The sequence below is a fragment of the Pseudopipra pipra genome, chromosome 10, assembly GCF_036250125.1.
Source record: "Pseudopipra pipra isolate bDixPip1 chromosome 10, bDixPip1.hap1, whole genome shotgun sequence".
Taxonomy (NCBI): Eukaryota; Metazoa; Chordata; class Aves; order Passeriformes; family Pipridae; genus Pseudopipra; species Pseudopipra pipra.
Genome location: NC_087558.1, coordinates 9,381,591 through 9,407,590, shown reverse-complemented (window position 1 = coordinate 9,407,590; position 26,000 = coordinate 9,381,591). Strand labels below are relative to the sequence as shown.

The 26,000-nt window shown below is 38.6% G+C and overlaps 2 protein-coding genes across 5 annotated transcripts; one reads left to right on the top strand and one right to left on the bottom strand.

Annotated features, from left to right (window-relative positions):
• Positions 1-3,184: 3,184 nt before the first annotated feature.
• Positions 3,185-12,055, top strand: LOC135419555 (cytochrome P450 2J2-like). The gene is made up of 9 exons (XM_064666085.1): positions 3,185-3,542; positions 4,563-4,725; positions 5,393-5,542; positions 6,935-7,095; positions 7,913-8,086; positions 8,312-8,453; positions 9,100-9,287; positions 9,727-9,868; positions 11,146-12,055. Exons 1-9 carry the CDS (start codon positions 3,372-3,374, stop codon positions 11,322-11,324), a joined length of 1,470 nt encoding a protein of 489 aa, XP_064522155.1. The 5' UTR covers positions 3,185-3,371; the 3' UTR covers positions 11,325-12,055.
• Positions 12,056-12,669: 614 nt separating this feature from the next.
• Positions 12,670-25,370, bottom strand: CAPN10 (calpain 10). Of its 4 annotated transcripts, XM_064666081.1 has the most exons (14): positions 25,262-25,370; positions 24,689-24,896; positions 23,222-23,353; positions 22,797-22,993; positions 21,324-21,541; positions 20,658-20,799; positions 19,101-19,267; positions 18,288-18,571; positions 17,621-17,823; positions 16,988-17,243; positions 15,738-15,937; positions 14,722-14,767; positions 13,308-13,333; positions 12,670-12,782 (listed from the first exon to the last, which is right to left on the bottom strand). In XM_064666081.1, the coding sequence occupies exons 2-14, from the start codon at positions 24,830-24,832 to the stop codon at positions 12,779-12,781; spliced, it is 2,019 nt and encodes a 672-aa protein (XP_064522151.1). In that variant the 5' UTR covers positions 24,833-24,896; positions 25,262-25,370; the 3' UTR covers positions 12,670-12,778. The 4 variants fall into 4 exon arrangements, with proteins under 4 accessions (XP_064522151.1, XP_064522152.1, XP_064522153.1 ...); XM_064666082.1 differs by lacking the exon at positions 12,670-12,782 and having other exon boundaries at positions 13,123-13,333; positions 25,262-25,369; XM_064666083.1 differs by lacking the exon at positions 12,670-12,782 and having other exon boundaries at positions 13,123-13,333; positions 25,279-25,367.
• Between the last annotated feature and the right edge of the window lie 630 nt (positions 25,371-26,000).

Sequence of the window (26,000 nt, the reverse complement as noted above, 5' to 3'; positions counted from 1 at the left end):
TCGTTCCAATACTTTGTCTACACAACCTAAATAGCTCATCAGTCTTCAGGTCCCAACACCACAGACAACAGCAGGAGGCAAAAACCTATCAAAGTTATTTATAATGCACGTAAGCAAAGTTCTCTTTTCCTGAACTGAACAGAAACACAGAATGGGAACTTCATTTGCTCCAGTTTCTCAGTCCCATGTTCACTCCAGCTCTATGCTCTAAGCCACACTCTCCCTCTCTCAGTGCTTGCCTGGACATACAGTGTTTGTGTAACTCTTTCCTCAGAGAAATTCTGATGCCAGTGACCAAGTACAGCTCCTGAGATGTAGCTCTTGAAAGACCAGGGAGTGCAGGGGAGGAAGGAACAGTTAAGTTGAGAAATCCAAATTAGTGTCTGCACTGGAAAATAAACCAAAACAACAACAACAAAATAACAAACCCACAAAAAAAGCCCAAACCTGCTTAGCAATGTCTGCTCTGTTTAGCTTGACACCAGGCCAGGTAGCAAGCACATTGCTATGCCAAGCAATACATGCACAGCTTGGAACCAGGCAGTGTTTTCTAATACATGCTGAGCCTGTCTCTGCAACAGATAAAAAATGAGCCCTGGTTTTACAGCAGAGCATATGACACACACCCTGGGCGGAGGGGAGCCAGGAACCCTTTCCACCCTGTGAACACCACGTTCATCATTTGCTTCACACCTTTCTGAAGATGCTGTTCTTTCCCTGTTCTCTTCAGCTGCTGCATTTGCTTCCCACTCCTATGGCTGAAACCTTCATTACAAAAGCAGGTTTCCTCATCTGTCCAAAACAACCAAACTTAATATCTGTCATCTTAACTGGTGAGCTCTTGCAATAGTATTTGTGTCAGAGGAGTTCGAGCAAGATTTATGCGAAGAGCTGCTGCTCACGCATACTGAAGGTATTAAAGTACACAATAACAAAAGAGCTTCCTTGCTTTTCCCTTCCTTGCAAGCTTCACCACAAGCTTTTGTGAAATAACTTCACCTCATCCTACTTTCAGCATGCCCACAGGTTTCACCTAGCAGCAGGAAAACACCCTGCCCACAGTGTCCAAAAGGTAAGGCTCAGGTTAACCCTCTTGGTGGGTCAAGCCTTACTCAGCAGGAGTTTTTTCTTTTTGTTTTCTTTTTTTTTAAGTTGCATTATAATCACCCTTATTAATAGGCAACCTCAAGGCTTAAGTCATCTTAATTCTGGTGGTCTTGAGTGTATAAATCATACCCTCATTGATGGCATGTGTACATCAACAGCTTTCAGGGGTTGCAAAGCTTACAAACTTAACAAATGATTCCATGCACAAGCAAGAAATAGAATAGTGCTTGCTTTCTTTTAAGCAGATGGGACCGGCTGGACAAAACGAGGACAAAAAAAACATATGAAGAAATGAAATTCTGATGCACATAGGAGGCAAGTCAAGTTAGATAATTTCATCAGGTAACTCAGTTTTAAGTCTCAAATAGCATCAAAATCTGAAAAACTGGATGAATAAATGATTGCTCAACAGCATAACTCAGTAACACTGTGATTTTTGGTAAGCATATCAACATGTCTGAATTGACTGATAAAACCATAAAATTTAGTGAATTTCAAATTGCTTCTCTCAGGTTTTTGTCTTTTTAACTCTGCAAGTATAAGATTCACAGAACCATGCTGCTGAAAATTATGCTTATTAAACTTTTCTGTTTCCATTTCTCTGCCCCAAAACCTAAACAAATGGATAAAAAAGGTACACAGGCATGGTCCTTGCCTTCTGATTGCTGCTCCAATTCCACACTTTCAGGAAAAGCATCTGCAAATGCAGCCCACTAAAGCAGAAGAGCTGCATGAAACTGCACAGAGCAGTCAAGTGGTGGTTGCTCAGAAAAGTAAGGCAAGAAAATGCTGCAATGTCGCTGCTGCTCTGCAGCCCCCTGAAACTGCCCCCGTGTTTCCCATATGCAGCTGAAATTATTACAATCCACTAGAGAAAAAAAAAAAAAGACAAATTCTCATCTACATATTTTTCAAGACTGAATGATGCAAGATTGCATTTAGCACATTTTCTTTTACTAACCCCACAAACACAAAAAACATTGAACCCATTAGAAAACTAACTGAAATTAGTATCCACACCTATAACGCAGTTTCTTGAAGTTTAATGCAGTTCTTAAGAAGCCCGTGGATAGTGTTAAACCTTTATATTTCATTATCATAATGTACACTGAGTGCAATTAATAACCTTGATCTTGCTGAAACTTTTTGAGCTGAAAACTGCGGACTGGAAAATTCAGCACGCCTGCTCAGAGAAATTATGATAAAATTTGGAAACAGACAACTTATGCAATTGTATGGATTTCCTTAATCTCCTGTACTGACTTGAAGATATATCATAGCATTAGCTGAGTTCTTGAACCAAGTGTCAAAAGTCAAATCTAATATATCAGCAAGTATGAAAAGTAAGTCCCTTAAGTTCATGTTTGCCACACATTAGTGCAAACCTCCTGAAAGCTTATGAGGTCCACAAATCAGCAAAATTTAAAAGTTTTGCCCCTTTCTTAAGTTCATTTGCTCTTTTCCACAGATCAAGTAGAACGTGTGCATTGTTTCACTTCCAAAATTTGCACCAGAAGAGTTTAAAACTTAGCATAAAAAAATAAAATAAAATAAAATAAATTAGAAAACAGTGAACAATCTGCTGGAGAAAAAAATAACCTCACTAGTGTTCCACATAACTTAACCTTAAATACAATAAAAGAAGAAAGTAAATACTCACCTAATTATTAAATTGCCCTTTTTTTGTAATTAAAGACATTATTTTAGCTTGATGCTGCATGAATTCACTTCTTTTTCATCTCAGAGACCATATTCTAACACACAGGTATTGTGCAGATGTTTCTTCTTCTTCTTCTATAAAGAAACTACATAATAATTACAGTATTTCAGAACAGCAAGAAGTAATGCATTTTAACATTTAGCTACAGGAAACTGCCTGAGGTGTTACCATTATGCAAGACACTTTATAACCTTGGATAACTGTTCAATAATTGGCACTTAGACCCAGTACCAAGACTAAGAAGGAAACAAAATTCTAAGTGAAAAAAGAGACAGATCTCAATTACGGATCTTAAAAAAAGAGTGGGTGGGGCTTGACTAACCACCAAGGATCACATATTTTGGTTTTCTAAGGACCTCAGTTTGGGAAAACTGTAGATTGTCCGAGAGAGATGGCTACAGCAGGCATATATTCTTAGAGAGAGTTTGGAGTCAGTAGAATAAACTCATCTACACAAATCCAAATTTTCAGAGGAAGTCAGACTCCAAAAGAAAGACCAAAAAAAAAAAAGGCAAAACCAGGGAGAAGTTACAATATTGACAAGATGTTGGGGATTTCTGAGATTTTTATGGCTCTAGTAGTATGTCTCCTGATTTTGCAGTTCCTAAAGCTGCAATGGATGCGTACCCAGCTTCCTCCAGGACCAGTTCCTCTCCCCATCATTGGAAATTTGTGGCTGCTGGACTTCAAACTTCGTCGAGAAACTCTCACTAAGGTATTTATTTATCTCTATAGTTGAAAATCAGTCTGAATCTCTTTTAACTTACATTGTGCATTGCATAGGAACATTCTAAATTGCTATTTCTTTTTAAACCTCAAGTTTGATTATTAGCCAATTTCAAAGACTCCAAGGACCCTGCATTATTAAAAATATTTCTGAGTAATAAACACCACAATAGCTTTACTCCTTGTTATTTTCTCACTTTTTTGATTGCATTATCACAAGCACTGTCATAGAATGCTATTTCATTGGCAGCTTCATTCTGTTTCTATGTATATGATATCCAGCCCTGTAAGTCACCTCTAGTAGACCTTCCTTTGCATGATACCAATGTCACTGGAACATCTCCAGGCCACAAGTGGTCCCATCTCCTCTAGAAGACTAAACATATACTCTAAATGGACTCTTTTTTTTCTTATTTGTAGAGCAAAAAGACTTGTCTGTACTAAACAGATTACTAAAACAAAGCAGGAAAATCCAATTGCTGTTATGTTCAGAGCATGGCTGCTTTATAAACCATTTAAAACTTTAAAGAAGTAAGGAACTTGCTTCAAACTGTTTCAAGGAAAAATACAATCATGATCTGATGAAAGAGAATAGAGAAGAATAAGAAAAATCATGTGGAAGCTACAGAAAAGAATGCAAAAAAATTTTTTTTTTCTTTGGAAATTGGAGGCAGGAAACCTACCATAATTTTGGTTCATTAATGAAATAAACCTAAAAGCTCTGGGATTTTGCATATTTTCATTTGTTCTTTGACTCAGAGCTAACAGAGTAAACCTGCGGTTTCTCTTTCTGTGAAGTTTTCAAGGTGGTGTTCTGAGGGATGTCCTTAATATCTATTGCACAAAGCACATTAGTAACAGAAGGATAAATATTTCCAAAGCCTGCAATTCAATTCAGTGCAGGAAAATGGGTTTAGTAACAACTACAGAAAACTCTTGAATAAATCAGTATTTGAGTGTATGCTTTCCCTGGTTTATAGTTCCTAATTTCCTGTTATTAACTCTTCAGTTAACCAACATCTACGGAAACATCTACACGCTGTGGATGGGACAGACACCTATGGTTGTACTGAATGGATACAAAGCAGTAAAAGATGGCCTTGTCACCCACTCAGAGGAAGTTTCTGGAAGACCTCTCACCCCATTCTACAGGGATATGATGGGCGAGAAAGGTACAGGGTGTTACACCAGACTGAAATAGGAACAACGTGTAAAGAAGAAAGATGCTTTTCTGTGCATACACTCACACATCAGTTTATATATTTATATAAATATATATATATGGTTGAATTTTCAAGCTGTTACTTGAAAACCAAAAGGAAATAAGTCATTTCAACATGACTAAGAAAATAAAACTATAAAGTATTTTTTTTCTGTTTTTTGGAGGAGAGGGAATGTTTGGTTTGCTTTTTAACAAGGGCACAACTGGGCTTTCATTGCAAAAAGGTTCCATGCAGAGCTAAGTATGTTAAGGAAGGGAAAAAAAACCCAAAAGTTCCTCTCTTATAAAGCATGCCACTGACCTTTTTCCTTCCCAACAGATCCAAAGGAATATTTGCCTGGAGAAGTTGCCCTTCAATTGTATAACTTCTAAAACAGAAAACTGTTCATAGAGAGAAAGCTGTTCCGTCCTTCCCAAAACTCACTACCACTCAGTTTGCAGGGTCACATTTATGAGCAGCTGGGAGTCATAAAATCCTCAGTTACAGACTAAAACTCAGAATCTAAAATTGTGGTATCTTGCTGGTGAAATATAACCTCACCTAAATCTGATTTTGCCTCCTGCAGTGAAAGGATTTCCTTTCCCAGCAATGAAATGAATGTTTCTGTGTTCTCCAGGTATTTTCCTGACAAGTGGCCACACCTGGAAGCAACAGAGACGCTTTGTCATGACAATTGTAAGAAGCCTGGCACTCGGAAAGAACAATTTGGAGCATCAAATTCAAACAGAGGCCTGTCGCCTTGTGGACATCTTTGCAAACACAAAAGGTAAATTCATTAGAACAACAACACTTAGAACTTTTTTCTGAAATATCAGGGGTGGTAAAAGTTTCATGATACATTTTTATAAATAATATAGATATTTTTCATACTAGTAGGACTTTTACTGGCTTGACTGCATTCTTTGCAAAAGATGTTTTGTCTGCACAGTGGGCAATATAAAATTGTTTTTTAAAATAAGGTTAGTTAAATAAATATTTGTTATCAACATAGTCTTGGGGACAGCTGGTAGCAATTCTTACATTCAAGGAGTGTAGAAAAATCCTATGTTTTCCTCCATAAAATACACAATGTGACCTGCTGCGAGTCATTTTAGGACAGCAGACTTTTAGGATTTGGCAGAGAAAGAACCCCAACACAAGGAATGTATCATTCAGTTGCCCAATAAAATTTTTTTTTAGGTTTGGATGAAATAGAAACCAATAGAATTTTAGCAAGATGCCAAAATAAAGCAATCAAATATAAATACTCTGAGCAGCCAAATCCCTCACCCACATTGTGTTCTATACTGATGTGAAAACACAGAGGTTGCCTGAGGTCTCTCCCCAACTCTCCTTGGACCAGGCCCCTCTCTCTTCCAAGAGCAACATATTCACACATCTTTCAAATGTAGGAGATTAAAAACCATCTACTCCAAGTCCCCGTACAGCCCAAATCCTTACCTTCCATGCAATCCCTTCCCCAATTTTAAACTCAATAAATGTATTTAGTCTTTCCAAGAATGATCAAAAGCCTGAAGTCAGGGATGTATTTCCATAGGAGTATAATTCAAAGGTTGTATCTGCCAATGAAATATGTACTTAAGTTTATGATTTCTGGATTTAATACTTTTTAATGGGAGCCATTTTCCATCCCATTACATGAGCTTTGCCTTTTCAGTTTGTGGGAAAATATATATATATGGTTGAATTGTCAAGCTGTTACTTGAAAACCAAAAGGAGATAAGTCATTTCAACATGACTAAGAAAATAAAACTATAAAGTATTTTTTTCTGTTTTTGGAGGAGGGGGAATGTTTGTTTTGTTTTTTAATTACCAAACTTAAATATCTGCCTCCAGATTTGAAGGCATATGTTCTAATTAATCACCTGTGTTTCCACAAAACTCAGACCCCAAGTCAAAGAAGGGAAAAGAGAATTAATGTTTGTCTTCTCAAAACCAATAATCACTGTATTTTACAAGAATAAAAAGCAGATTGAAAATTAAGATTCCCTGCATTTACAATTGATGCAGTTAATATGTATTAAACCAGGGTTCACTTGTGTGAAATTTATCTAAAAGTAGTTTGATCCCCTATTATTTTTACCATCAAAAAACGTCTTCCTCATTTCTTTTGCTGTATTCTATTCAGAAGTACTCACAGTGCTTCCTGTATTCACAGGCAAACCTTTCGACCCCCACACTTCCATCGTCCATGCCATTGCAAATATAATTTGTGCTGTTGTTTTCGGTCATCGCTTCTCCAGTGAGGATGAATCTTTCAGGAAACTTATCAAAGCTATTTATTTTGTGATCTACTTTCAAGCTACTATCTGGGGCAGGGTAAGAATTTGATTTTCTTGTTCTTATTCCTTTAAGTGCATTTGCACTTGACAGGTCAAAACAATGTAATGATTGCTCCCAAACGTCTCCACACCACAGCTCCGTGAGCCATCGTGAAGTAATAAATGAATACATACCTTGTATATGTCACTTCTGCCTTATAATCCTTCATGTCTATAAATCACATGATCTAGAATTTAAATTTTAGGACATCACTGGTTTTCACAGATTTCCAACAAGTAATCATTTGCAGAATAGTTGGTATGTAAGATTCCCAATTCTTAAAATGAAAGCAATTTCTAAAATTTAATTTTTGTTCAGTCTTGCGAATACAGAATTGCAGTTAATAAGAACTAAGGCTTCAAAGTCCTGTTCTTTTGAGAATGTATCTTGCTTCTCATATAATTCATATTACCACCAAGACCTGAGTTATTCTGAGCTTCCTATAAAATACAGGTTACAATCTCACCACACCAAGAATAATATTTTTAGGTTCTTAGAAGCCTACCTATTGCTTTTGTTGTGCAGATTTTGGCAACTGACTTTCTATAACATTATCAGGTTCTCCATAAAGAGTTGTCTTAAAAAAATTACTGTTAAAAAAATCAAGACTGAGAAAATCTGTCTGTGAGTCAGATTCAGCCCTCAATTACTCCAATTCACCAATTTTCAGAACCTCTGATGCATTTTTGGTATTCATCCAAAAAGCAAAATATAATCACGTTCCCATGTGATGCAGTGACTTCACAGACTTATCAGGAAATCAGAATTCAGTTTAAAAGACCTCACATTCCTTTCTTTCTGTCTACAACCACAGCTGTATGATGCTTTCCCATGGCTTATGCACCGTCTCCCAGGGCCTCATCAGAAAGTGTTTGCATACAACGACTTCATGCACAGTTTAGTCATGAAGGAGGTCCAGGCCCATGAGAGAGAGAAGGCAGGTGATCCACAGCATCTCATTGACTTCTACCTAGCTCAAATAACAAAAGTAAGTATCTGTTTATCACCCTCCTTGGCCTCAATGCCTACTACAAACACTTGGTTCCAATAACTGCCACGGAACTTTCAAGTGCACACTTTATTTGTGTAGCACTGAAGATGTCTGTTCTGGTGGGCTGCTCCCTGTTTTCATTAAACAATGACAATTTCTACATGACTGATGAAATGTATGAAATCATCCACTTCATAGTCTTCTTGTGAATATACCCTACAGACCAAAGATGACCCTACTTCTACGTTCAATAAAGACAATATGGTTCAGACCGTGGTTGATCTTTTGCTGGGAGGGACAGAAACAACAAGCACCACCCTTCTCTGGGCATTGCTCTATATGGTACAACATCCAGAAATACAAGGTGAGCAAAATCATTATCAGAGAGAACTGCAGTCAACATCATAATGAACATTATTAGTATAAGTGTTAGCTCAATCACTTGCAATACATCAAAATAACCCTTAAATAGGAATGTGAATGGTGGTACATCAACAACTGAGATCTGGAAAATGGAAAGTTAATAAAGAAAACAAACAGGTGCTTTCCCCTCCAGTTCACCAGCAACACTACAAATAATTGGTGGTACCCACTATTTTATCTCATAGAAGAGGGGTTGGCAAGACAGAATAACAAGTTAGAGACATTTCACATGCAATCTAGCCCCCTCCTAACCTTCAAAGTGGAAAAGCTTTTAAAAGATACCTGGTCCGATGTGTATTTAAAAACATAACATAAATTACATCTGTAATTTCAAACTTTAATCTTTTTTTGAAACATAGAACTGTATTACACTCATCACCAAGTAGGATGTGTCATCCTGTGCTTTAGGGATATGCACTTCCTTGATCAACTGAAACCAATACAGCAGTCAAACCACCTGCCAATGTATTTCATAGCAATGTAATTTCTTTTATTTCCCCGGTCCTGGACGTTCTCATGCAAAAACTTGCAGGATAAAAGAAGGAGGGGGAAAAAAAGTTTAAGTATTTTCATTTCTCTCTCTGCAGAAAAGGTTCAGAGAGAGATAGATGATGTTGTGGAACCCTCCCATCCCATCAGCTATGAGGACCGTAAGAAGCTGCCGTACACCAACGCGGTGATTCACGAGGCTCTGCGGTACAGCAACGTTACCTCTGTCGGGGTCCCCCGACAATGCGTGAGGAGTACAACTCTGCTGGGCTTCCACATAAAAAAGGTACAGAGTTTCATGTTTCTATCCACGTTGTCCATGTTTCTTAAAGCTTTGAGCTATTAATATTCAGTATTTATACGACATGAGCTTCTACAGTTCCTAACTTTGCAGAGAATGTGGCAACATGTCACAGACACGAAGTGTGAAGAGTGTAAAAACCAAACAGGATGGTGTTATGATTACCCTGGCAAGTATATAAAACAATCCAAGCTCCACTCCATCTTAGACACGAAAACACTTCAGTAGTACTGACAGAAGATAACAAACATGCAACAGGTTATGACAAAGAGAAGGTACAAGGGGATGTGGGCTTGTAAAAAGGCCAAGTTGAATCCAAACATGGGGCTGCAGTCACGGGATGGCAGACTATCTATTAGAGAGAAGGAAAATAAAAAAAAAATCAATCATACATGAAATATATAAACTCTGCTGCTTCTTACAGGGCACACTTGTATTGCCAAATCTGCACTCTGTGGTGTATGACTCTGAGCACTGGGCGACCCCCTGGAAGTTCAACCCAGATCATTTCCTTGATTTGGATGGCAACTTTGTAAACAAAGAGGCATTCTTACCTTTCTCAGCAGGTAACACTCTGACCTTGAATATTCCTGTTTTCTGTGTCTTGTAGAGCAAGATTAGAAACACCATTTCTAAGTTCTAAAATTTTAAAAACATGCCTTTATAGAAATGTATTTGGCACAAAGATTTAAAGTCAGGTTTTCTGCTCTGTAAGAGTTACAAATGTTGTCTTGCATTTTGTAATTTTGATGCATTCAAAGAGAGGATGAGTATGGCCAGGAGACACAATGCTCTCCTTGGCACATGTACAACTCCTACTGTAAGGGTATCTGAGCTTCTTAGTTCTTGATGTGTCAAATCAAGGTAACACCCTCAAATCAGAAAATTGATTTATTTTCACCTTACAGACAGAAAGCCCAGTGATAAAAGCATACGATTTTTCAAAATATATAGAGAAACGTCTGATAAAGCAGGAAACCAAATCTCACCCTCCCAAATCCTACAGTTATAGTCTAGCATCAGGTGCCTAAATTGCCCATAAATCCTAAATTCATCTTTGTAAGACAGGTACATAGCATCTTACCTCCTGCACTCACCAAATACCCGTAGTTCACATCAATCAAGACACCTAATTTGGACTACCATTTCAAGCCAGGCATAGGAAGATTTCGTTTTTAACTTGCCTTGGTTGTTTTCTGTTTACATAATTTGAGTATTTATATATCCTGAATATCTGTTTTTTGGGTTTTTTTAGTCTGGAATAGATAGATATTGTGACATATACTGTGAAAACAACGTGCCAAAATGAGTCACTGAGTCTATACATCACCACACATGCCACTGCACATTTCACTCCCTTAGCTCACAGATCTGTTCCTGACAGCATTAGAGATCGTGGGCTACATGGACCCAATATACCCTTCTGAATTTCTGTTGAAGAAAGCCTGATTACATCCTTCTCCTTGGCTTCAGAACTGCATCTTGCAATGCTCCAGCCCTCCCTCCTCAACAACCAAAGATAAGACTCTCAAGTATATGAAACTTTTTAAAATCTCGCTTAACAGAGAAGCAATTTATGGTTCTCACAGAGCAAGTAGCAAAAATGAAAAGGGAGGATCTTATACATGCTCCAGGGGTGGAAAAAAAAAAAACCCAAACAAAACCAATTAAAACACCAAATGAAACACCTGACACACAGTTTCTCAGTTAAATGTTTCCCCCACCTCCAAAAGCATCTTCTGCCCTTACAGAGGAAAAAGAATTTATGGAACTCAGTAGAATTTTGTGTGAAGTCCTTTTACAGAACTTTATACAACTAACTCTTTATGTTTTCTGTCTGCAGGGCACCGTGTGTGTTTGGGGGAACAGATGGCACGAATTGAACTGTTCATCTTCTTTACCAACCTCCTTCGGGCATTTACATTCCAGCTCCCTGAGGGAGTAAAGGAAATCAGTTCAGAGTATGTTTTGGGTGCAATACTGCAGCCTCATCCATATAAACTCTGTGCTATTCCACGGTAGTCTGCAACATACTACAATGCAGAGGGACTTCAACCTGTCAATAACTGCAGATCCTTTAAAAATACACACCACTATCTCAATTGCATTCAAATATAGGTAGCTCAGTACAGCAAATTAATCAAGTGTTTTTGTTCAGGAGGTCTGACCTCAAGTACTCAACTTTTTTAAATCAGCTTGCCAAAGCTCATATAATTGCGTCTTAGGCATATACAAGTACACAATAATACATTTCAGAAAAAAAATGTATTTTCACACTCACAGTAGCAATGAATTAGATGTAGGATTTTAGAGAAGTGAACTGTATCAAGCAGTTTCCTGCGTATGTGCTCTGCCAGGTATCACACTCTTAAAATTTCCAGTAAGCTGTTACTCCTCTGAGTTCACAGGTCTTTTCTTACATCTTCTTGCAGAAGGTAACAGAGGACACACACTTAGTTGTTGACTCCTTTTCCTTTCACACTCCTAATAAGCATTATGTAGTGTAGCACAAACTTCACACAGGCACAGATGACTCCAGAATGGGGCCTCTCATTACCACGGTCCATTTAGAAATTCTTACACCTGTTTTTACTTCCTCAGCATCCAACTCCTATGTTATCACAACTCGAGTCCCTGTGCTTTCATGAAACATTCCTTCTTCTGTTTATAAATACTATCGTATGATCCAATAATTTCCTATGTGAAAAGGACCAGCCTTTCAAGAAAATAAATGAAAATGTCAACATTTGTTAAAGCATGTACAGTACTGATTTATTACTCAGGGTGTTTTCTTCTTTCTCCACATAAACAGATGTGGAAGGTTTTGAGCATCCTAAAAGCTTTCAGTTTTCAAAGTTCAACAGGAGCCAGCATAAATTATGGCAGGATATAGTCAAAAGCGGAAGTAGAATATTACATATTTCTCACACATAAAACTAATGGAAGACTTGATTCTCCTCTCAAATATTTCCAATTTTCAATATTTCTAAACATATTCCCTTCCATTTGGTGAAAACTCCAGGTTTCTAACACATTGTAAAGTTTGCTACCGCAGAACAAATGCAAACTCAACATCAGTGACATTTTAATAAAAGCCATTTTACTTTATTTTTATTGAGGAAAATATAACATTTAAAAAATCCTGCTTGAATAAGAAATACTTTCAATCATAAATTAAGAAAAATCTCTTAAACTTGATATTTCTTACAGTGAGGGCAGATCTTGCATAAAACACATCCTTACAGATTTACAAAAGCAGTCTGATAGGATAGTTCAAAAGTTTTCAAGTCCTATCTTCTTCCTTTCTGGTGCTCATTAAAGAAAAACTCACCAAAAAAATCTCTCCTTTCAACACACCATTTGCATGGTTCCATAAAGGGCCCGAGGTAAAGTGCTCAGCAGCAGGACTGGCAGTGTCAGATACAAGACTGGACTTTCTTTACTCCACTGTATTTTGATGGTTCTTGAGGTATGTCCTACCTGAAAAAAAGACTCCAGTTTTTTCTCCATGTTTACCCCTTTAGTCACCTGAATTTATTCTGTCAGGCTGATAACTTTTTTCCACAAAATACTACTTTGTAATCATAGAATGGTTGTAGTTGCAGGGGACCTTAAACATCATCTTGTTCAAACCTTCCACCAGACCAGGTTGCTCAGGGCTCCATCCAACCTGGCATTGCACATATGTTTCTTCCAAAACTGTAGCTTGGGTTAAAACATGCACATATTCTTCACCTGTATTTCTGAAGAACTGAGGTACGTTATAATTTGCTGTACAATTCTCGTTCTAAAAACAGGGGAAGAACAAACATTCAGAGCGTACATGATTAAAGGAGGTATTTTTACTAAGAAGTCATCTTAGGCCTGACAGCTGGTACCAGTGAAAAACAGCTGGGCTAAGGGCATCTTCCTGTTATTTCATTTAAAACCAAGAACAGCAAGAGGTGAGGCATTCCTTGGCTTTCCGATGTTTCTTGAAATGACAGTGTGAGAATTCCAGGTTACCTTTTCATCACAGTTGTAAAGGAAATCTATAAGAAAACGAGCAATACAGAAAAAAAAAGCTATTTCATGAGCCTTTTTTTTTGTCAAGAAGGAATTCATAAAGATTTAAAGTGAATCAGAAACAAGAACTACTTAGAAATTAAGGACAAAATGCAAGCTTTTCCTGTGAAACATTGTTTTAAAAAATCTTACTCATAAATCCCATCACTTCACTAATGAGAAAACACAGTCAAACTTCTAGAAAAATACACTGACATCCAGCTCTGCTGTTTTTATATATCCCTTAGAAATCACCAGCCCTACCCCTGAGGGATCTAGGCAGTCTGCCTCACTGAGGAGTTAAAACCCCGAAAGCATGGAATGATTTCTAAAGTCCAGTCTTTAGAAAAGCCCATGCTGTTGAGGATTAGATTCAGACATTAATTTCTGCCACTGATATTAAAACTAAAACTGCAATTTCCAGATTCTTGAAGCTTTCAAGTCCTTAATAATCTAAACTGTTTGTTCCCTTGATTCCATTTTCAAGGAATACAAGAAACATATCTTGCAATAGATTCCTTCTGATATAATGGCCTTGCAATGTTTTATTTCCAAAACAACAGCAAAAAAAGGACTTTCATTACATACTTCAGCTCCTAAATACTAAAATAAAAAGAACCATGTGGAAAGTACACACAGGTCTGTGATCATTTTTGGGAAGCACACAAAATCCATACTGGTTTTGCGGTTTTAAGGACAAAATGTAACAATTGGTCAACATGACCCAGACTAAGAAAATGAGTAAGCCAGTTCTAACTGTGGGTGAAGAGTTTTTCCTACAATTTTTGTTTTGTTTAAACCTCAAAAGGAAAGACCCAAGTATCTAGATGGTCTTATTCCAACTAATAAGCAGAGTATTATCAAAGGCATGCTTTGATCCACCATTCAAATCAGGTATCTTTAAACAATTGTTAAAATACATTCAAAGTTCTCCTCTCCACATACTGTATTAGTTACTCAGCATTCACAAACAACCCTTCAATATTACATGTCTGTCTAATCAAGCAAAACACAAAGCCCAAGTATGAAATAGCTGGCATGAACTTGATCAGAACAGCTTGCACACCAGGAAGGATTACAATGTTAGGATGCTATATGGGCTGGCTGTAAGGAAACAAATAAAAAACCTAAACTCTAGAGTGGTGAAAGCTAATATTTGAATTGCCTGTTTGATCTTCTCTTTTTGCTGTGCTTTCTTAAGTCTTTACAACACTATAATGCCATTAAATTTCAAAATCACAATACGTAGGATACCAAATCAGTATCAAAGCCAATCAGATGGAGGAAGGATACGATATATAATTAAGGCAAGCAGATCTGTGGTGACACCAGGAATGAATATATCAAAATATATCCATCAAAATGTGTCACTTACCTCTTGCAATACTTGTCCAAGTGTCTCCTGGCTTTGAATGCGCTTCCTGTTGAAAACCCAAACCACACTTATTTTTGCACAAAGCATTGAGGAATCTTGTAAATACCAATTATTTATCCCACTTCCAAAAGAGAAGACTGTTATATCAGGCTTTGTTCCACGTCCTTTCCCTTATGGAATCTTGATGCAATTCTATGGAATCTTACTGCAATCTTATGGAAGCTACAAACTCAGATGCAGACCTGTTGTTATTCACATCAGGAGGAACTACCTGGAGTAAGGCTGGCTACTCATCGCATTTTCTCAAAAATAACCCTGATTATTAAAAAGCTCAGTTAAATTTCAGCATAACTCCTAACATCCACATACAGTTGGTAATTAGTTGCTTTAGTGCCATCTTCTCCAGCACTAGACACCATTTATTCAGCAAGTGATGCAAGAAGATTTAACAAATACTTAAATTTTTTTAGTCATTCTTCCAACATAATCACAGTGATAAGCAGAGCATGTAAACACACAACAGCAAACCCAAGACTTTTAAAAAAATTTGCATCAAGTGAGAACACATTACTACAGTTATTGTTTCCAGCCTGGAGAAGAGGAGACTCAGGGGAGACCTCATCACTCTCTACAACTACCTGACAGGAGGTTGTAGTCAGGTGGGCATCGGTCTCTTCTCCCAGGCAACCAGCAGTAGGACAAGAGGGCCTGGTCTTAAACTGTGCCAGGGGAGGTTTAGGTTGAATACTTGGAAGAACTTTTTTACAGAGAGAGTAATCAGACACTGGAATGAGCTGCCCAGGGAGGTGGTGGATTCACCATCCCTGGATGATTTTAAGATGAGACTGGATGTGGAATCAGTGCCATGGTCTGGTTGGACCAGCAGTGTTGGATCAAGGGTTGGACTTGATGAACTCAGAGGTCTTTTCCAAACTGGTTGATTCTATGATTCAAACATCCTGTAATACATGAATGAAAAAGACTAGAAAAGCAAATAGAAGACAACATAACTTTACCTGTCTATTTTGGTTGCTATGACCACTGTAAAATTGCCTTCTGTATTGGGCAAGTACGTAGAAGGTATAATGACATAGCGTCCTGCAGGAAGCCTGCAGAGTCGGCTCACTTCCTGTGAATAGCAATGAGGAACACAGCTCACCAGTGGCTCCAGGTGGAGAAAAGAAGTAGTTTGTGGTTTCCAGCTGCTGTTAGGCACCTGCAAAAAAGAATACGTGCCTACTTTTTCATCTATTTTAGATTTCACAATGTTTAATTCCTAGGACACCACAGCATGGTATGGCCTGTCTCTATTGCACTCCAGATACTCACTTTGCTGTACAGAGCTAGAGAGAAGGATGGGAAGGCTTCCAGAAAACCCAGATGGTAGTATTAAACACAGATGAATCATTCCAAGCATGTTTATAGACAATTTATGCAACCCACTACTCACACAGCTCTAAAGCTTTCTCTGTTGTCTAACCTCACTCTTCCCTGCATAAGTATCCTAATGCACTTATTTTTCACCTCATGAATTTGGTGAACATACCGTGTCCTTCCTCATTCTAGTGGCCTTTCCTGTACTAAAAATTCATATTAGACTTCACCTCAGCCTCCTAAAGGCATAAAAAATGCTAATCTTTCTTCATATATTGTATATTTGAAGCTTTGTGATCACTTCTAATGCTCAACTCCAGACTTTTCACTTAAGCAACACCTTTTTTGAAGCATGTTTTCTAGAAATAAAGCTGGCTTTCTTTGCAATATAGTTACCTAACCAGCAGCTTCTCATGTTACATTTATGCAACTGATCACTGGCACACCCCAGTGCAGAACCTGTATCTGTCCATACCAAATCATATCTCGTTTTGTTTCAAGATATCACAGTCCTTTTGATCCAACGTCACTTGCCTATGGACAAGTAAGTGATTATTAAACATGAAGAAAGTAAGCTTTCATGATTAATTACCAAAATGTCTGGTCCTCGATCACCAGGACACTGCGAATTCTTTGCAAATCCTCAAAAGAGTTCATAATTTCTAAAACTAATTCAGAACATTGTAAGGATTCAGTGGAACCAATTATCTGGTTACTACGCTATGTAACTATGTAGTTATTCCGTATCTTTCAAGGGCATTACATCCCAGGATCAGCCTGTGTTTCTCCTAGAAGCAGCAAGTCCCTTGCAAAGTGCAAGGAGCCCTGAACTAAATGACAGGTTTACCTTCACCCTTGGCAAATGAGCAATCCAACTGACCAGAAGCCTTACCTGGAAAATATGGAAACCTATTGGACGACACTTGCTATCCTGGCAGTGCTGACGGAGGGTAACTTTCACACTGCTTTTTCCTGGTCCTGCAGGAATGGAGAGGGGAAAGCAGGGATTGGTATGGAAGGAGGGGAAGTTCCTGCTACCTCCAGCACTTTGCCCATTTTTCCAGCATCCATGCAGCTGCACTGTCTCCCATTCACCAGCTGGGAGTTCTTCGCAGAGGGCAGCATCTGTGGGTGGTGGCTTTAGCTCACTATCAAATGTAAGACAGAAAAGAAACTAAAATGTATAAAACCTGTGTAGTACCACGGTATAAAAAAATCTGAACAGCTTTCAAACACGTTGCCAACAGTACATTTTGCCTCTGCATACAGCACTAAGCTGCAGTTTAGAGTCAAGATGTTACTCATCTGGCTACCTCTGACTGGCATTTCAACAAGAGGTAGTAGCAGCTTCATGACAAATATAAGGAACTAGAGCACTACTTACATGAATTCAAAGACAAAAAATTGCTGTTATCTGACACTCTACACAACCCTTCGAAGCATTTTAAATGTTCACACTTAGTACTACACTTCATGTATTTATGTCAACAACTACAAGAAATGTTCTGTTTTCTTTTAAACCTACCTGAGAGAGATCCTTCCCGTTGAAAATACACGAAGCAAGAAATTCCCTACTGCATCCTTCAGAAAAGTGCTGGGAACAACAAGATAAAAGCCAGGCGAAAGGTCACAGCACACATGGACTTCTCTATCATAGGAATGGCAGATGGTACCTACAACTGGAGGAGCAGAGAGGGTCTTCGGAAGGTTAAATCGTTTCTTCTCCACCTAGAACAGATGCATAATGATGCATGGTGTTTTAGGAAAAATGAGTAGTTTCTAATAAAACTAAAAATTATCAAATATTGTTTAAAACATTTTTAAACATGAATACAGTTACAAAAAGAAACAAGGAGGGCAGTACCAGCACATAAGCTGAACATCAAGGAGGAGCAGGAAGAGTTAATATTCAGGAGGAGTAAATTTAGGAATGGTCTTCAAATAATCAGCCTGAAATGTCATGCATTAGTTTGGAACAATCTCAAGTGCTCAGTGATAAGAAGAAAGTATTAGTCCACTAATAGTTTGTACAGGCAGTAACTGTGAGATAAACAGAACCATTCCAGCATAAATCAGAGATGTGACCCATTGAATTGTATCAGTGCCACAGGAAATGAATGATTTTGCTCAAATGTTTCAGTAATGCTTTAAAACTTCTATTCGCAAAAAGAAAAATGTCATTCACATATTACCTTCCAGACATGCAATCCCACAGCCTGGTAGTTCTTCCCCTGTATGCCTTCAGTCAAAGATGGATTTTCCTCTGCTAAATGAGTTGGATTTTGAATCCTTCCAGCCCAGTCAGTGCTATATTTCCTGTGTTTCTGCAGCAGAGCAATGCACACCTCACTCGTTTCACAGACTCTCAGCCAGAACTTGGGGTTGGTAGGGAAGCTGCTGTTGTTACGGCAGCCACCAGCAGACTGGCCTCTCACCCAGGATCCAAAAAGATTCTGCGAGTGATACAGCACTTTCTCTAACAAAATAAGGAAAACACAGTGCAGATTTCAGACACGGGAGGCTACTTAATTTTATACAACAGATACATGGCAGAGATTCCCCAGCCCAAGAAAACATGCTGTCAACAGCCCTGACACTTTCTCTAAGCAGAAATTCATGACCAAGATTTGAGAGGCATGAGAATTAATGTCACAACTGGTAATGGCAGACTGATGACATGATTTTTACAACAAGAAACTGTTTCTAGAAATCTCAAGTGTATCTACCATTAAAAACAAAACATCACAAGGATGTTCAGAACAACAGCTTTCTAGACAGAGAACACTAATCTCTCCAGCAAGTAATGAGGTTTCAGAGCAACATCTAAGCTTAAATTTCCTCTTGTCCTTCTGTTCTTCCCAGTAGAGACAGAAAAGGCCTATGGGTCTAAAGGAGAGGGAAAAACTGAGAAATTAAGGTCTAGTTGGATCCATTTGCAATTCAAATCAGTCCTTCCTATTGACATAATGTTATTTGCATGAGAAAGATGTTTTCTAATACCACACCTGTATAGAGGCTCTGAAGTCGTCCTTCCTCATTGACTGGAAAGCCCATGGTAATCTCATCAAATTCCCTGAAAAATTCCTCTTCATCAACCCAGAATTCTCCCTCTTGGATCTGTGAGAGCAGTTCTGAAGCAACTACTGGATCTAACTGGTTCCATCCTTGCCCACTGCACATAAGAAAAAAGTTAGCATTTAACCCTTTTCCCAAAGGAGTTCCACAAGAATGTTCTACCAAATATCTTATGGAGCAGGACAGTAAGAAGAGATTTCCTCACTTTATTGTCAAATACTTGCATTGAATATTTCTGCACACACATTGATGGTCAGTGAGAGAGACCATAGGAAGTCTGAGTCACAGAATATTAAAGAAAACCTAGAAACAACATGACACCAGACTGGATACAGCAACAGATTTCTGGGTGAAATATGCGCTTTACTTACAGCAGTCGGTACAGCCCAATGTGTGAGAGCAAAATAAAGATTTTTAACAATTGTTAAAACAGTGGTAAAAAAGTAAAACAAGCTGCACAGTGACTGTTCTGAAAGAATTTTAATGCTGTACATCAAAAACTGCCGTTTGTATAAAACAGCTGGTTATCCCCATGAATCTGCTGGCTAAGTCATGATAAACCAAGAATTTAAACATCTCGTTATTCAGGGGCCATTAAAAGGTAGGAGTTTCAGTATTTTTCATTGTTTCACTAGCAAAAAAGAACGGGTTTGCACTTGAATAAAACAGGGTTTTAAGGCCACCCAAGAAAACACTATCCTCTTGCAACTACATGGCAGCTTACTGTTTGGCAAAGAAATTAAAACAGACCACTGGCAAAAAAAAAAAAAAAAATTGGGTCAAGAATTGTATGTTCTTTTGTAGAGTCAAAACAAGCTAATGTTTTTCAAAATAAGCTAGTGGAGTCTGCCCTTTCATTCTTGTTACTTTGCTATATGAACTGCTACACATATTTCTGCATCTTCTTTAACAGATACCTTCTTTATTTTTACTTTCTATGGATTCAGTTCCAGCTTCATACCGATCTTCCAACTCATACTAATCTACAGAAAAGACAGCACACAAGCAACAAACATAAGCATCCTTCATTCTGCTAAATTTTGTTTCATAAATACTCCTTTCTTGGTTTTCTGCAACTAAGCCAAGATTACATGAGAAGAGTCAAGTAAAGCTGAGTGACTACAAGTCATAAACATGATCAGAGATACTTAGATCAACTGCAGAACAACAAAAAAAGCACCACAAAAATCAGAAACAGAAAATAAACCATCACCTTAAGTTTATCTCCATGAGAATATATGATTTGATAAACAAAAAAGGTAGTAAAAAAATTCAGATTACTAGGACTAGGAGATCAAAATTACCAGCCAGAACCAATGAGGTGTGTGAACTACCAGCTTTCTAAAGGACTGCACACGCACTGCAGTCTCTCTCCTCCACTACAGACTATTAGCAGTGTTTGTTGTTTGCCTATGCAATACACAGAAATGCTCTTGTGCTTCAGAACTTTCACAAAGGACTTTCCAAATGAAAAGAAACCTACTCACCCCTCACACCAGGGCCCTTTCCAGCACCGCCTCCCCCAAGGATTTCGAATTCGTAGCAGGAAGATCTCCTTGCCTGACACTTCAAAGAGATTCAATGTATCTATCACAATAAAGGCATGAAATTCTCCTAGTTCACTTGCACCTGAATAGGAAAAAAAAGCATTTGAAAATAAACAAAAGAACCTGTTCCATATTTTAAAATTACATTAAACTACCCTGTGAAAGAAGGCAATTTTAAGATAGAGAGAAAATTTTTTTAAATCTGTATTAGAACAGCACAAAAAAAAACCCCTAAACAGCTCATTTTAGTTGTGACTATATAGAAATATAATAAAATTTTAAAGCTTATTAACTTCTTGATTTCAAATACCTACAAATTCACTATGCTGAAATTCTTTGGGGTTCTTAAGCTTGGTTTTGAGAAGCTTTTTTGAGGGGTGTGTAGAGAGTGCATTTGTTTTTGAGAACTAACCATATTAGCATCTAATGTAAAAAGCACTCCTCAAAACCACCCTCCATCTTGAACTCAGTAACATCCTTAAATCTTTATTTATCCAAACTTATATAAAACTGCACTGTGAAACTGGCATGGTACTAGAATCGGCACTTGCATTTGCTGGCTGCTTTGTGCTTTGAAGCCTGTTAAATAGAGACATTTAATATTACCTTGTCTGGAACTGAGGACTGAGCAGCTTATTACACACTGTTCCTTCAGATTCATTAATCTTCTAAATACTGCTTTCTCCAAAACCATGCCAGTCTTCTCTTTCTCCATGTTTTTTCCAGGGTCTTTCAGGGTCCATCTTTCAGCAATTCCTCCAGTCAGATCAACTAAAGCATCAGCCACCTGTCCTGCCCACAACTGCTCATAAGATCCATGCACTCTGAAAAAAAAACAAACAAACAAACAAGAAAAAGTTTGTACAGATAGCAGAACTAAAGAAACACAGTTCTTACATAATTTCAAACCCCACCCTAAATCACAACTATGACTGCACCCTACCTCATATCCCAAAGCAGGCAAGAGAAAGTATATACTATTTTATTTATACAGAATACAACATCAAAAGAATATGTAAGCCATCAGATATTCCACTGTTTAATGGGTAGTTTATTACAATTCCCTCCATCCTATGTAAAAACTGCTATAGTCTAGTACTAGTAATTTCTACATCACCTTTCATGATCATTCTGTATAAATAAGAACATTTCTTCCTCTTCTTCAATTATTCTTTGTTCACTCTGTACAAACAAGCAGAGTAGCACTTCCTTCAACAATCTAAGCAAGTCAAGAGACTACCTTACCTGATGCAGCAAATGCAAAAAATAGCAAAAGAAATCAAGACTACAATAGAATTATAAGATTTAACAATAAGATCTCGGCAGAAAACCAAGAATATTACATTTCAAACCTATAGAGAAGCTTTAACATGACATTGCTGCTTTACAACTTCTGCTCAATATACCTACAGTTGAATAAATTACTTGATGCTTGAAGTCTTTCTCTGCCCTCTGCTGGCAACCACACTATCTTCCATCCACGTTCTTCTGGATATTAGATGTCTATCTTACCAGTGCATTTTTGTCTCCAAACTGCTTTGTCCGTCTGGACAGCTTTTCGATGGATGTGTCATAAACCATAAAATAGCTGCATTTTCAAACACATTAACGCTATGGTTGTTTCTTCTTAAAATAATAAACTATCAAATTAGGCAAAAGAGCAGTGAAACTCACACAACCAGAGCCTCAACTAGCATAAACTTACATAATGTTGTTGCTTTCCACCAAAGTATTTGCATGCTTTCTGCTTTTCATTGAGCTCTCATCTTCCCTAGTAAAATATCTTCCTTTAATAAATTAGATGACCAATGGACAGTGACTTAACAAACACAATTTGCATCCTGAAAAAAGCTCTTACTTTTCATCAGAATTCTCTCCCTAAGGCTATCTTACCTCATATGCAACTAAAAACACACTTTACAGATCTACAGTTAAAGAGCAACTTCTGCACAAGCCAGGATGGGACCACCAAGTGAACAACACACAGATCTATGCCCAAAGCAGTCAGGTAAATTAAGTAAGTAGGAGGGACGCACAAGTATTGTATTTTTATTTTCCTCAATAACAGTGTTCACATACTTTGCATAAGCTTTTTCCAAGAGTGGAAGCCAAAACAAATCCTCTGTCTGACACTGGGAAAAGCAGAGTTTACCCCCAAGGCAAGGCAGGCGATCGTCAATGGTCACTTCCACCCAGTGCCCAAACTGCCAGACCCGACAGGTGAAACAGCCTTGGTAGGACTCATCTGTCCAGCTGGGCTGACCTGGAGGGATCACCTAGTGGCCAGAAGCCAAAGTGAAGACAAACAATGAATTTTTTTATTTTTTTTTTGTAAATAAAGCCAGTTTAAAGGATACTGAATATCAACAATTTGTAGTAAACACAGAAAAAATATGACAACAAAACCAGTAACACTGAGCATAATGAAACCGATACTCACATGGCAGTTTGGGACTCCAGAACAATACACAAATGTCAACTAGGTGAAGAAAACTTCTCCATACCTTGTTCAGTAGGTATTTACTCTTCTGCAAAGCCACACAGGCACACAGGAACCAACAGTCTCCCAAAATTCCTTGTTTCACTTGCACGTCCTGCACGTTGTTTGAAAATAACCGAGGAGAAGAACAAATGTCCTAAAATTAAAAGAAGAGGAGTTAAAGCCAAATCCTGCATGATATTCTAAGGAAGTGTGTTTCAGGGACTGGGAGGGCTCCAGAGACCTCTCACAAAATAAGGGAATTTTTACTTCTAGAAAATTTCCTTTCCAGACACAGCCTAAGCAAGCAACAACAAATAAATGTCTTGTGGCTATACTGCAGGTACTTTGTGTGATGTAAATCAAGTTCCCACATGAATTTTAGTATACAAATGTCACCATCAGGTGCAACCTTAGCAGAAGCAGCAATAAGTGAAAGACAACATAACTCATCAGCTCTTTTCTAGAGTTATGATGAACTGTGACAGAGCTGATGCCATCCACATTGAACTGCATGCCCCAAGTCACAAAAATCTTCAAATAAGTATAAGGGAAAAACCTTTCCTAAAGCAAATAAAAATAGATTAGTTGGTAGCAAGAGGGGTACTTTCAAACGTAAAGTCCTGAACACTTTTAATCATATCTGAAAGTGAATTTTTTAAATGGTTCTTCTTACGTATAAACACTCCAAGAAACAGAAATTAACTGATAAGCTCCCAGTAGCAATCAAGGTGTGAAGTACAAAAGCTACACACTGGGCTCTGTAAAGTTATTTCTTTGCCAATTACACCTGACAACCAACAGCTCTATCACAGTTCTACAGCCACCCCCACATGAACGGGAGAAAATACAACTGAGGAAAACATACTTTTTTCTTCCATTACATTCTTATAGCCTTTTTTTCTCCTTGACACAAAGGCAGTATCATAAATACTTCACTTTAAATGAGTGCACTGTCAAAAAGCATTCTAAAGCTTTTAGCTCTCATACGGCTTGCTCTGCAACCCAGCTCAAAGTTTAAAAGCAACACAAGTCATATGACAAGTTATAAACTTAAAAAAGGTTTCTTTCTTGTTATCAAAGAAATCAACAACCAAGAAAAAGCAATATGCTTCTGAAAAATTCTAAAATCCAATTATTTGTTTTCAAGGCAGTTATGCAACATATTGAAAAATTTGGGAACGACATAATGCTGTATTCTAACTTGGTATGCACATTATTTGCATAACAAAACATATTTATAATAAAATATTTGAACTTCTACCAGTGCCTGAAATTTAAAATCTCTACAAGAGGATTTAAACCTACAAAAAAGCACCCAGGCTTATAAACTATAACTTATGTATTGTTAACACTGACATACATTGGTTTTATCCCTTCTATATTTCTAAACAATAAAGACACCCAGAAGCAGTCATTCAATGCTAACTTGTATTTACTACCTGAAAGCCCAGTTCAGCTAAAATCACAGCCCTTTATACTTAAAACTCACCTTAGGTCTCAACCAAGATATCTCACCTCTGAACTGGGCAAGTGGGGTACAATAATCAAAAAATATAGAGGTATCACTGGCCGGAAACGTGGGGTCAGTGTAGAGATCTCTTTTCACCATTAATTGCTTTTTCTCTCCCAGCATTTTCAACACAATCCTAAGCAGCTTTGCCGGCAGTTCCCACGACTTTATATTGCCAGGCACAAACCTGCAACAGAAACGAGTGTTACTGGGGAATTGCAACAGGGAAACAAACAGGCACGGCGTATCTATTTAGGGACAGAAAGCCTCTCGCTCTAACACGCAGCACCTTGAACCACCACATTGCTGGTTGTTCCAGCACCCGATACCACCCTGTACGGCTCTGCTGGAAGAGAAAAGGGGTCTCTGAGGAGATCTACACCCATTTACGTCCCCTCCCCCCCGCTCCGCACACACCCTCCCCACAGGGCTCCCCCCCAACACCCTTTTCTTCGCGCCCAGTCCCAGCAGGGCCCCTCTGCTCACACCTCCTCCCACCCAGCAGCCCCCCGTCCCCACAGGGTCTCTCAGCCCGGCCACTCCCGCACACACCCCCGCTTCCTCCTCACCGCGGGGCGGCCCCGCCGCCGCCATTGCCCGGGGCGGCCGTTACCAGGCAACGCCGCCGCCCGCGGCCCCGCCCACCCCGCGGGTGACTGACGGGACGGCCGACCAATCAACGAGCGTTACGTCCTCACGCACCACCCATTGGCTCCGCCCCCCGTAAGGGGAGATCTCGGGATCCGCGAGCCCGTTGTTCAGATTCACTGTACCGGAATTCCTGGGAGAAACGGGACACTGCCTGCGTGGAGCATTATCTGAGAAAGGAAAGCGCAGTGGTCACCCGAGCTGCTCTTACAGGCGGAGGAAAATGAAGCCAAACACTGGTTTCGTGATGATTGTGACAGAGAAGCTGTCAGAGAAATTGCTGACCCCTCACCAAGTGCTTCCCTGGCATAATGGCAAAGATCACATTTTCAGATATTTTATCACCATGTAATTGTCCAAGGACTGTACTGGCATAGGAAATAACATCTCATACTCTGATAGCTACAGCTGATCAGTGAAATAGAGAAAATACCCTAAAAAATACTGACTTGCTCATTACAAAGGACAGAAATGCAGAAATAAGGGCCCCATGAGACCATCCTTCAGCATACCAAGGTTTTGGGACAGGTCAAGGCACACTGAAGCAGGCTGCTTTCTTTTTCTGTATTTGGGCCTTTCACGTCAGTGTTTCTCAAGGAGCTCAGGTTTGGCCAATAAAGCAGCTGCTGAGCCAGCGTGGGAA

What these genes read in the sequence shown, in the direction of transcription:
- CAPN10 (XM_064666081.1), bottom strand. Translation starts at nt 24,832, where the DNA reads ATGCTGGGAGAGAAAAAGCAATTAATGGTGAAAAGAGATCTCTACACT. An exon ending in TTGGAAAAAGCTTATGCAAA is followed by an intron (nt 21,542 to 22,796) that starts GTATGTGAACAC and finishes TTTTTTTTTCAG; the next exon opens with AGTGCATGGATCTTATGAGC. An exon ending in AAAGGGCCCTGGTGTGAGGG is followed by an intron (nt 19,268 to 20,657) that starts GTGAGTAGGTTT and finishes TCTTATGTGCAG; the next exon opens with TGGGCAAGGATGGAACCAGT.
- LOC135419555 (XM_064666085.1), top strand. Translation starts at nt 3,372, where the DNA reads ATGTTGGGGATTTCTGAGATTTTTATGGCTCTAGTAGTATGTCTCCTG. An exon ending in GTCGAGAAACTCTCACTAAG is followed by an intron (nt 3,543 to 4,562) that starts GTATTTATTTAT and finishes TTAACTCTTCAG; the next exon opens with TTAACCAACATCTACGGAAA. An exon ending in TGGGCTTCCACATAAAAAAG is followed by an intron (nt 9,288 to 9,726) that starts GTACAGAGTTTC and finishes TGCTTCTTACAG; the next exon opens with GGCACACTTGTATTGCCAAA.